Source organism: Polistes fuscatus, unplaced genomic scaffold, assembly GCF_010416935.1.
Source record: "Polistes fuscatus isolate 324 unplaced genomic scaffold, CU_Pfus_HIC Scaffold3, whole genome shotgun sequence".
Taxonomy (NCBI): domain Eukaryota; kingdom Metazoa; phylum Arthropoda; class Insecta; order Hymenoptera; family Vespidae; genus Polistes; species Polistes fuscatus.
In genome coordinates, this window is record NW_025113107.1 from 13,496,914 (window position 1) to 13,510,296 (window position 13,383).

Genomic DNA, 13,383 nt, shown 5'->3' on the forward strand with positions numbered 1-13,383 from the left:
TTAAAGAGGAGGAAACAAGGTGCGAGGGAGGAGCCGGTGCAGGAACCACCGGTGGAGGGGATCCAGCCGAGAGATCTCGTCTGGTGATGATGATCGGTGGTGGCGTCGCGAGCCCTCCTGGTGGTACTGCCAAGTCGGTGGCTGCGATCGACGCCGAGATGGTGCAGGTCGAGGGCATTGGCAGTGGAAGTGTCAGTGGCAGTGCTAGTGGTAGTGGTAGTCCCGCGACCGCTTCTACGAGACTAACTAATAATAATAATAATAATCCTAACGCCAACGGCAATAGTAACAATAGTAATAATAATAATAAATAATAATAATACGAATTCTAACGCGACCAATAATAATAATAATAATAATAATAATAATAATCATAATAATAATAATAATAATCATAATCATAATAATAATAATAATAACGGGAGCAACGGAAATGCTAACAACAATAACGGCCAAAGTGGCTCGGACGTAAGTAATAGCAACAACAACAACAACAATAACGAGGGACACGCTGTGCTGAATTGCAGTGGCGCCGGTACCGGCGCTGCGAGTGACAAGTTTTGCTGTCACGACGAGGACCTTCCCGTCAGTACGGGTGTAACGCGACCTTGGGAACCACCCTCGCCGACCTTCTCCCAGACGAGGTCGCATCTTATTCAGGTTCATCCGACTCATCATCATCAGCATCCGGCTGCACACCATCATCAACAAATGACTGTACCACCGGCTTCCCTTATCGACGGTGAGCTTATCTTTCTCTTTCTCTCTCTCTTTTATCGTTCTTTTTCTTTCTATTTTATTTTATTTTTTTTTTTTATTATTTCGCATTCGAATCATTCGCGTGTTCCTCGCGACGACACGCCTCCTAATCGTATACAAATGTTTACCGCGTTCGCTTTCCTTTCTTGATTTGATGTACGCGTTGTGTCTGTGCTGCTGCGTGTTCGTCGTATTCGTGCGCGCGTGCGTGCGCGTGCATATCCTTGGAAAGATAAGTCCGGCGCGAATCGCAAACACAAAAGAAGTTTTTAATTCCACGTATGGTAATTACGATGCGTCACACGCAGCACCGGGTAATCCACCACCATGTTCGCGATTTACCTTTTATGCATTTTGTTGAAATAATAAAATGTGAAATATAAATGAGAGGTGGAAAAGTATGAAATAATCGCGCGGCACGGAGATGTTTTGAAAAGAAATCGAGAATGCGTAAGAAGAAGAAAACGTTTCTTCCATCTTTGCACCTGTATACACTTTTCCAGAAGGATAAACGTTTTCGAAAAAAAAAAAAAAATGTCAAATGGAAATGAAACGACGAGTAGAGAGTATACTTGGATACTTTAATATCATCTTGCTTGCTTGCTTGCTTGCTTGCTTGCTTGGTTTATTCCTTGTGCTAACACATTTTCATACTGGAAGTACTTAAGTACTTACCACGCAGAGATATACACACGCACGCACAAACGCATACACACACACAGACGTACACACACATACATTGGCATTCACGGGCGTGATCGACGTCGATTCTTGACGAGACACGCATCCCCTATCCTCGAGCTATAATTAACGACGATTTAAGCAATTAATTTTTTTACCTTCCGGATGGGATCGTTCAGTTTCTTCTCCGTTACACGCATCTATACGGACTTCTACTCAACCACGATTTATACGATATATCTAAAGTAAATTGTAATTATTGCTATCTCAAAGAGAGAAAGAGAGAAAGAGAATCCGATTCTTCTTTCCTTCCTTCGAGATCGTGTTTTCGATTCGATGATTATCCGTTCTGTTTTATTTTTCTTACAAGAAGAAAAAAAGGGAAATAAAAACAATAGAAAATAAATGGGGAATAAAAGCAAATAGCAGCAGCAATAATAGTAATAGCAGTAACAGCAGCAGTAACAGCAGGAGATAATCGATGAACAAAATTTCTTTTCAAATGTTAAGTAATTTAGGTTTTCAATTGTTCATTCCTTTCCGGTATTACCAGTGGAGGGGGTAAAGAAAGAAAGAAATAAAAATAAAAAAAAGAGAGATTGTCTCTCGAGTCGCGTGTTAAACTAGCGTGACAAACGCGTTTCATGCTTTTCGAAGTTCGATGTTAGAAGAAAGATGCGAGAAGAAGGTAAAGCGGTGAAGGGGATGAAGCTGAAGAAACAGGGTACTTGGGCGAGTTCGTTAATTGGATTTTTAACCGAGTCGAGAAGGTCTCTCTCTTTCTCTCTCTTTTATCACACGAATATCTTCGAGCAAGATTAAATATTGTTCGATAATGTATGCGTTCGGGTAAACGTAGGAACGTGCAAAAAAATTATTCATTTGCCGTACTCACGCGTCGTTAAGTCTTCTAACCGTCTGTTTATCAAAGAATCGTCGTTATTTTTGGATCATCGTGTCGATTGAGTCGTCGTCGTCGTCGAACGTTTTCGACGTACCCTTTTTGCATGAACCCAACCAAGCGTGTCAACCATGCTGTCAGAAGAAAGAATCTCGTTCGAAAGTATCTTTTGATATACAACCGAACGCGATATTCAATGTTTCTTTTTATTATCTCGATTCCTTCTCTTTTAATTTCTCTTCTTTTCTTTTTTTTTTCATCTCTCACCACCCTCCGCACTTACCCCCCACCCTCCCATCCAACTGATTTTCTTTTTCTCATCTTTTGCGTTGAGATTGCGCGATTGGAAGATTAGTTTTGTTTTGGATGATTTAATCAAATGCGTTTAAATCTTACGATGATACTTAACTAATTATCTTGACTTGTGTGATTCATCTTGATAACTCGTCGTATATGGATAAAAGTGAGTAACGTCGAATAGTTCGGGGTGAACATTTTCAATGATTCAAATAGGTACGCCCGTTAGTCGATGTTTAGAAGTAGATAAAATCGTTTACGTAGCAATGTGATCTAATTTTGTGCTCTTCTATCTTGTCGTGCTTCTTCGCACGTTTTAAACTACTTTGTGCCACGCCCTGGTTCGTTGATTTACCGAACGAACGATCTATTCAAATCTAGATTAAATACTTTTTTTTTTTATTAGCTTTTTTTACCGTCGTATTTTCAATGCTCACAGTCGTTAAAATGAAAATAAAAACATTCCTTCGATCAAAAACAACGAGATCGTTGGAGGGGAGCGGGGGGGAAACGACGAGACGATCGAGTTTATGAAAAATATTCAAATATTTTCACATTTGTAATGATCGAGAAGATAATCCTATTTACGCAGACCAGATTATTTTTGTTTGATATTCAAAGTTACTATCATTTCATTTGTTAATTTGAAACGGATATGACGTTAGTTTATTTTTTTTAATCGTGACGAGATTGTCAAGATGATTTATCATAAGGATACCTACTTTCTTACCCATATATCAAAGTTAAGAATTTAGATCGAAGGATAGTAGATTAGAAATGTTTCTATCTAGTGTTAAAAATTGTTTAGCTCGTGTGTAATTGATAAAATGTTATTTTACTTTTTTTTTCTCTTTTTTTTTGTTAACCACGACAAGATTGTCAAGATGATTTATAAGGATACTTACTTTCTTACGCATACACACAAACGCACCTCCCTCACCTCCCCCTCCACATACACACACACATACATACATACATACATACAATTAAGCTAAGAATTTATATTAGGAGATAATGAATTAGAAATATTTCTAACCAGTGTTAAAAATGATTCGGTTCATTTCTAATTGATATGAAAAAACATTTTTTATTACCTTTAACCATGACAAGATGATCTCATGATGGATTTATAAAGATATATACTTATTTCTCTCTACGTACATATATATTTCTAGATAGAAAGATTGAAAAGTTTTATAGGAGAATAAGCTTATCAGATCGCGCGCACGAGTGAACGTTGGGGTTGGTGCAGGAAATTAGCAGACGTTTCGACGGTAATCTCTTCGGATCCGTCGCGTCCTTTGTACAACCTGTTCCCGAACTCGAGTGCGCTTTGATCCTTCTCGTCGTTTGGTTCAGGTAGCTGCCAGCTAAAATCTCGGATAACGAGAAAAACGTGGTCTTCGTAGGTTTTTTTTTTCTTTTTTTTTTTTACTTTGCTTTTTTGTTTTTTTTTTCCTTCCATCGAGATGTGATTATTAAAAGAAGAATCGAGGATTCGTGAAATCGGAATCTAATCCTAGTTTCTATCAAAGAATCCTCGGTCGAAAGTTTTTACTAACGTTTTGATAAAATTGCAGTAATTTTTAATACAGATTATGTTACGTATCATTGATTTGTATTATTTTTCATTCATGTGTGTTTAACATTAAACGTATATAAATGTTTCGTGTATATATATTTGTATCCACAACGTATCGAATGATTCATCTTGAAAAAGTCATATATTTAGTGATGTATGTATAACAAAAATTATATCATTTATGTAATAAGAATTTTTGTATGTTTAGTGTTAAAGATGATGCAAAAATATTTTTACGGTATATAACACAAATTGTATTTCCTCGATTAATAATATTACTTCCAAATTTCGATATAACACGAGATGCCATAAGTGACGACAACTTTTAACAAAAACTTTCCAAAAATATCACGAATATTATTATTTTTTAATGTTTATTTAACACGTTGTTAAAGACGATAGAAATATAATCCTACGATTAATATAAATCCCAATTTTTTTGATTAATATTATTTTCTAATTTCGATGTAACTATAACACGATGCCACAAATTGATGACAAATTTGAACAAAAATTTTCCAAATATCTACCAGGAGAATATTATTTCAATTTCACTCTCGATGAGACAGATGATTTCGATTTACAACGAGAATGTATCATTTTTCAAAATATTCTTACGATTTATAAAACTCATTTACCCCATTAATATTATTTCACAAAATTTCGATATAACACGAGATGCCAGATAAATAATTAATATCATTTCCCTCGATGAACAATGAGAAACGAATTAGGCATCATACGAAAGGGGTTGACTCGTATTTTTCTTCTAATTTTCATCTTCTTTCTATTTAATCTTTTTTAATCACGAATTAACATAAATAACACGGATACGATAAATATATGTTTAATTGAATTTTAGACAATATCTATTGGTCTTGTTCCTCTCGCTCTCTTTCTCTCTCTGAACAAACATTTTCCATACCTATTTATTTTCCCGAATTATCAGTCTCGATGAGACAGATGATTTCGATTTACAACGAGAATGTATCATTTTTCAAAATATTCTTACGATTTATAAAACTCATTAACCCGATTAATATTATTTCACAAAATTTCGATATAACACGAGATACCAGATAAATAACTAATATCATTTTCCCTCGATGAACAATGAGAAACGAATTAGGCATCATACGAAAGGGGTTGACTCGTATTTTTCCTCTAATTTTCATCTTCTTTCTATTTAATCTTTTTTAATCACGAATTAACATAAATAACACGGATACGATAAATATATGTTAATTGAATTTTAGACAATATCTTATTGGTCTCGTTCCTCTCTCTCTCTCTCTCTTTCTCTCTCTCTCTTTCTCTCTCTGAACAAACATTTTCCAAATACCTATCACGAGAATATTATTTTCCCGAATTATATTATTTCAATTTCAGTCTCGATGAGACATGTGATCTCGATTTACAACGAGAATGTAACATTTTTCAAAATATTCTTACGATTTATAAAACTCATTAACCCGATTAATATTATTTCACAAAATTTCGATATAACACGAGATACCAGATAAATAACTAATATCATTTTCCATCGATGAACAATGAAAAACGAATTAGGCATCATACGAAAGGGGTTGACTCGTATTTTTCTTCTAACTTTCATCTTCTTTCTATTTAATCTTTTTTAATCACGAATTAACATAAATAACACGGATACGATAAATATATGTTAATTGAATTTTAGACAATATCTTATTGGTCTCGTTCCTCTCTCTCTCTCTCTTTCTCTCTTTCTCTCTCTGAACAAACATTTTCCAAATATCTACCAGGAGAATATTATTTTAATTTCAGTCTCGATGAGACAGATGATTTCGATTTACAACGAGAATGTATCATTTTTCAAAATATTCTTACGATTTATAAAACTCATTAACCCGATTAATATTATTTCACAAAATTTCGATATAACACGAGATGCCAGATAAATAACTAATATCATTTTCCCTCGATGAACAATGAGAAACGAATTAGGCATCATACGAAAGGGGTTGACTCGTATTTTTCCTCTAACTTTCATCTTCTTTCTATTTAATCTTTTTTAATCACGAATTAACATAAATAACACGGATACGATAAATATATGTTAGTTGAATTTTAGACAATATCTTATTGGTCTCGTTCCTCTCTCTCTCTCTCTCTCTTTCTCTTTCTTTCCTTATTCACGTCTTTTCCATCAGCGGTGGTTTCGCACCCGCTCGAATACACCGGGGAACTTCGTCCGAGAACTCGTTCAGAACCGGTTCCCGCGTCTCACGTTGGACGCAACGACGCGACGCATTTCTTTCAGTGCATCGGCTACTTTCGTTTTCACGACACCTCCGATCGCTTTGACACGAAATGAGCGCGGAATGCACGTACGACGACGACGACGAGGACGACGACGACGGTTGCTGGAGAAGCTTCGTAAGAAACAACCCAGCAGCGGTCTCCTTTCTCTGTCTTTTACCTGATTCTCTTATCAACCTAAAATCATTTTTCATTTTATTTATCCTTCCCTCGATTTCTATTAAATGCCCCACAGGCTTCTTCCTCTTTTTATCGAATATTTTTTTACAAATTATATTTATTCATTCGTCGAATAAATTTTTGCATAATTAATATACATATATAAATAAATCAATGTTCGATGTTACGTTAGTTTTTATTTATCAGAAACTATTGATAGGATAGATTGCAATGTTTTATAGAATTGTTAGTATTAACGATTGAATTAATAATCGATATAATAATCGATATTTATTATCATATGTTCGATGTCACATCGATGTGTTATTTTTAAAAGATACACTGTTATTAAATAAATCATTTTCATTCATAGAATATATTTTGAACGTATTATTATAAAATTACGCGTCACGCAGAAAATGATTCAATTTTTTTTGATATTCCTTTTATCGTGTAATAATAAGATGACATATTGCTGTTAGATAAAACATTTTTAATTTATTGTAATATATAAAATATATAAAATAAATATATAAAATATAATATATAAAATAATATTTTATTTTAATAAATAATTTTTAATTTATTGTAATATATCGTAATAAAGATCACAGATATCACATAGAAAAGGATTCATATTGTTTAAATATAAAAGCATAACGCGTATTCCGTAATACATGGCAGAGCTTGCACGATATTAAGAAAAATGATATTAAAAGATAAAACCGGTACGTAACACATATACGACCCACCACGTCTAATAAGGGTTTAAATTTATGTCGAGGAATATTATCCAATGTTTGCATTCCCTCGTTGAAGGGTCCACCATAAAGGTGCAAGGCTCATCGGTTATAAGCAACGAAAGAATTTCGAAGTTCCTTTTATGATCCCTTCATCGTCGTCAATTACTTTATATGTAGATTTGTATGCTCGCGAGCGAGCTGGTAATATACAAAAAATGATTTTATTTTTTTGTCCCCCTCCTCCCCCCTTTCTTCTTATTATTATGACATATATTTTTTTTTGCTTCATTTTTGTTTTTTTTGGTTTGTGTTTTTTTTTCTTTTTCATTATTTCGTTCGAATCGTTCGTTTTAATTGCACAGTACTCGAGGAAAAAAATGATTACTTCGTAAATATATCTCTATAGAAAATTGTTTATCGAAATGATAAGCAAAGAAATATTTTCACTTCTGTCGTATATTTTCCCCGATGTCCTTATAGGTACGGTTGTTGCATTAACCCGTCGTTAGGTTTATCTTCGTGTACTAAAGCTCGAGATTATATAGCCCCGCGTTAAATCGTCCAACGTCTATCGGATTGACCGAGAGAAAAAGATACAAAAAAAGATACAAAAAAAGAGAAGAAAAAAATTACGAGAGATAAAAGATAGAAAACGAAATTCAAAGGAAAAAGATTGGGGAAAAGTATCGATCTATTGATATCGATAGATATGGAAGATCGATTGAATATTTCACAGGTAAGTGTCGTAACTCAAAGATAAATCGATTCGATGAACAAATGGCATAGAAAGAGAAAGGAACATTAATCGGTCATTGATTTTAAAATCACAATTGAATGGAATAATCAATTACCTTAGATAATTGTCTCGATTAATTAACCCAACAACAATTATTAAAAAAAAGAAACAAGAAAAAGTAATTATCCGATCTTACGAATAAGGATGCGATTGAAACGATATACAAATATGGAAATTTAAATGTCGAATGATATTTGCTAATTGCTCGAAGTACTCGGTTCTTGTAATAATTGATTCGGAAATAGTAATCGTTTAGTATCATCCGAGCTTTTGCCGACACTTACAGACCCCGGATGCAAATGATTCCTTAATGACGAGCTCGCGTTAGATCATAAAATCGTTTGCTTGCGATTCAGTCGTAAAGATTAGTCGACTATAAAGTTTTTTTCTCTCTCTCTCTCTCTCTCTCTCTCTTTTTCTTCTCTTTTTTTTCTTCTTCGAAGAAGACAAGATTTCTTCTCTCTCCCTCTCTCTCTCTCTCTGTCTCTTTCTATCTTTCTTTTTCTCATATCTTTTATATCGTTGTCCTTCGAAAAATTACGAGCCGCTTCGCACCTAACCGATTAACCGAATACACCTTTGGACTCCACGTGTAAATGAAAAAGACGGATAAGGAGAAAGAAAAGGAAATAAGAAGAGGAAAGTTTTATTAGGTCCCCGATTATTCGTGATCTTCGACAAGATATTCGACGAGATATTCGACGAGATATTCGACGAGATCATCCCATTTGCGAGATAATGGTCCACGGTTGTGCGCGAGTAATTTCAATTAATTCGCGACGATAATAAGTCGACATTTTGCACCGTGACCTCCCCGTTCTTCTTTAGTTCGTGAGAGTTCATTGTTATCATAACGAACCGTTCAAATCCGAGTAATTTTATCGATAAAAAAAGTTGATAGGTGAGAATGCTTATTTCCTACTTCATTTCTTATTTATCTTTTTTCTTCTTATTCTTCGTCGAAGAAATCGTGATCGTGTCAAATCATCCTCTTCGACGAATTTCTACGAATTTCAATTCTTTATTCGCGGATATAATAAAAAAAAAAAACGTTTCGTTACATTTATTAGAAAAATCATTTAACTAAGAATGTTTTTTTAATTTTTATTCTATTATTCGTATTTGTTTGTTTTACTTTTTCATTTAAAAATACATCGATATTTAATATTCATTTTTCTTCGTATTGTATCCCGACAGGCGTGAGTTTGCAAAGCTGTACAGCTGGACCATTCGCAAGCGGAAATGGCGGTGGTGCATCGAGACAACGTTTGTTGGAACTCTCCCATGGATTGGGTGCACTTAGACATTACAACGATTTAGCCAATCACGTGTTATCTTTGAACCAACAAGGTGCCGTCGTTACGAAACTTTTAGGTGAGTATATAATTACGATTAATTATATTTAATCTTCGAGATGAAAATTTTTTCTTGAGGTGGGGAGGGAGGGGAGGGAGGGGGGCAAATTTTGTGTATCGTAGAATGAAAAAAAAATGTTAAAAAAAAAAAAGAAATAATAGTTTATCGATTATAATGTTCGTCGATTGAATTATTATTATTATTATTATCGTCGTTATTATTATTAATACGTTTTTCATCGTTTAATCGAATTTAAGTATATCTTCCATGGTGTACGCGTTCAAGGCTGGTAAATCCGATATAAACTCGGTGAAACTGGATAGGCAAGAAACTGGACAGGATTGTTGCTCGATTCTCAACGTTCCGGCGACGTTAAACGCTTCATTTCTAAATGCCGATCTAATCGAACACATCATTGTGGGACTCGTTGAAAGTTTTGGAGAAAGTATTATTATAAACTCGTAATATACGAATACGAAAAGATATGATACTACTCGTTTTATTTTTGTTATTGTTGTTTTTGAATTAGGAACTGAACGGTTAATTTTAGAAATTTTATCTCACGTTATTGTTTCTTTCGAAAATTTTTGTTTCAAATTTTAAATCTTCTTTCCTCGCATCCGCAGCAGTATCGTATTTATAGTTGGAAGTATGATTGGAATAACAATAACTCGTAAAACGTTTCTACAGTGAGTCCTTATGTTCGTTTTCCGAAACGTTTCGTTGCCGTTTTTATACGACGTAAAACTACCCAAAGAAAAAAAAAAGAAAAAAATACGAAAGAAGAAAATAAAAGAACCACGGGTGGGTGGGTGGGGGGTTGGGTTATACCAGGGGAAAAAGTATTAACGGGTATTATTGACGGGTAGGAACGTGTTACGACGACGGTGCAGCAGCAACGCAACAGCATTTCGAACTCGTTAGCCGTCGAAGATTAGCCGGTAATGGTCGTTTCTTTTAAACCTTCCTAACTCTCGATATAATTTCGAACGAACGAACCTTCAAGAATTTTTGTCAACTATTATACTAGAATTATTAGTTCCTTTATACGAATTTATATATATATAGTTTAGAGATTTATTTAATAATAGGAAGGAATCAATTTGTTTCTAATTTTTTTCATTGACTTATTTAAAATTCGTTCGTTTGCCGTTTTTATCTTTCGTTAGTTTTTTTGTGTGATCGTTTATATTTGAAATAATGATGATATTGATTCTTTTAAACCTTCCTACTCTCGATAATTTCGAGCGAACGAACTTCAAGAATTTTTGTCAACTATTATACTAGAATTTATCACTTCTTTTCATTCGAATTATTTAATATAAAGTTATAGATTTATTTAATAATAGGAAGGAATCAATTTGTTTCTAATTTTATTTCATTGACTTATTTAAAATTCATTCGTTTGCCGTTTAATTTATCTTTACGTTAGTTTTTTGTGATCGTTTACATTTGAAATAATGATGATATTGATTCTTTTAAACCTTCCTAACTCTCGATATAATTTCGAACGAACGAACCTTCAAGAATTTTTGTCAACTATTATACTAGAATTATTCAATTCTTTTATTCGAATTATTTATATATAAAGTTTATAGATTTATTTAATAATAGGAAGGAATCAATTTGTTTCTAATTTTATTTCATTGACTTATTTAAAATTCGTTCGTTTGCCGTTTAATTTATCTTTACGTTAGTTTTTTTGTGATCGTTTACATTTTAAATAATGATGATATTGATTCTTTTAAACCTTCCTAACTCTCGATATAATTTCGAGCGAACGAACCTTCAAGAATTTTTGTCAACTATTATACTAGAATTATTCAATTCTTTTTATTCGAATTATTTATGTAAATTTATAGATTTATTTAATAACAGAGAAGGAATCATTTGTTTCTAATTTTATTCATTGACTTATTTAAATTCGTTCGTTTGCCGTTTAATTTATCTTACGTTAGTTTTTTTGTGATCGTTTACATTTTAAATAATGATGATATTGATTCTTTTAAACCTTCCTAACTCTCGATAAATTTTGAACGAACGAACCTTCAAGAATTTTTGTCAACTATTATACTAGAATTATTTAGTTCCTTTCATTCGAATTATTTATATAAAAAGTTTATAGATTTATTTAATAAGAGGAAGGAATCAATTTGTTTCTAATTTTATTTCATTGACTTATTTAAAATTCGTTCGTTTGCCGTTTAATTTATCTTTACGTTCGTTTTTTTGTGATCGTTTATATTTGAAATAATGATGATATTGATATAAGAACATTACCAATACGATTAAATATAATATGAAAAAGTCTCCTTTGAGAATACTAATTAACGTGTCTATCAAATTTTATGATTAACTCGCGTCATAGTTGAAGAGATGTTTTTTTTTTTTATATATAATAGAATAACGCATTCATTGACGCAAAGTATCTGACTTTTTTATTTTCCTTTTTTTTTTTTTTTTGTTTTCCGAATCACTCCGCGCGTAATTTTTTTTTGTATAATACGATTAAACAACTATGATATAAGGAAGATCAGTGCTTTTATATAAGAGAATCAGATTTACGATACACTCGTCGTCGTAATATTTAACGAAACAATCGCATCTCTTGGGGTTAGGAAGGAATGAAAGATAAAAAATAAAGGAACAAAAAAGAAAGAAAAGAAAAGAAAACAAAAGAACAAGTAGTCGAAGTAGTTTTGAATCCTACGCAAATACCGTGTCCCATAATTTTTCCCCTCGTTTAACAGAAAGAAAGAAAGAAAGAGGAGATAGAAGAGAAGTTGAAGCTGCTGTTAAGAGAACGATAAAGTAAAAGAATCAAGACTGGTAGCTTGTGGAAGAGAAGGAAGAGAGTGTAAGGAACGCGGATAAACACACACACACACACACAGACACACATATACAATCGATAGATGGATGAGTGGTTGTTAAAGGTGCGGTAAAATTCATGGAAAAGTTCAAGTAAGATCGTCAAGATTTAAAATGAAGAAAGAGAGAATTGAGATGAAGTAATAAAAATCAAAAAAAAGAGAGAGAGAGAGAGAGAGAGAGAGATCAAAAAAGGATGCAAAACAAAAGGATAAAAAAAATATATATATATATATATATAAAAAATAAGAAAAAAAAAGAACTAGTATAGTCGGTAGGTCGGGTGGGTTTCTGTTTCTCGGCGGCTTGGGCTTCTTCTCCAGCTTCTCGTTCCTCGTTAAGTTTACGAGCCGCTCGTAAAAATACCGTTCGGCTGGTTCTCTCAACTCGTCGGTAATGTCTTCATCTCGAATGGATACAGACTCCTTAGGCGTCTCGAGGTGAATATAATGTACCATAATCGAGCAACCAATTACTTAACAGAGGCGAACAATTAATCCCGTTTGGATCCACCAGTCTCGCCGGTTTGTTTCTCAACTTTTTCAACACTATTTTAAAAGGATATATATATATTCTTCTTTATCTTATACTTTTCTACAAACTCCCCCCTTTCCCCTTCCTCTCACTCCCAACAGTTTGAAATTCGGATCTGGAATCGCGATTCTTTTCACGAACCTCGTTTCATTCGTTTGGATTCGACTCGAACGGTAGTGGTTCCGTAGCTTTCGATAATTTTCTTTTCTCCTTTTTTTGGTAATTGTATCGATTAGAAGATTGTCAGAAAGGGATTGTCACGTTTTTCTTTTTTTCTTTTGGGGGAGGGGATAATTAATTTTGTTCAGATTTATGCGTCAATTTGTGTTGTTGTTCGAAACAAGGTTTAGGAATCTTTGTTTTCTTCCTTCTCTTTTTTGATATCAAGAATTCGTAGTTATGGGTT

The 13,383-nt window shown here is 33.4% G+C and overlaps 1 protein-coding gene across 1 annotated transcript in view; it reads left to right on the forward strand.

Moving 5' to 3' along the window:
• Positions 1-86: 86 nt before the first annotated feature.
• LOC122519639 overlaps positions 87-13,383 on the forward strand; it is a 27,732-nt gene continuing 14,435 nt past the window's right edge. Inside the window, exons 1-3 of the mRNA XM_043639231.1 lie at positions 87-267; positions 326-742; positions 9,414-9,590. Of these exons, the coding sequence (XP_043495166.1) occupies positions 87-267; positions 326-742; positions 9,414-9,590 (775 nt within the window). The remainder of the gene's footprint in view (positions 268-325; positions 743-9,413; positions 9,591-13,383) is intronic.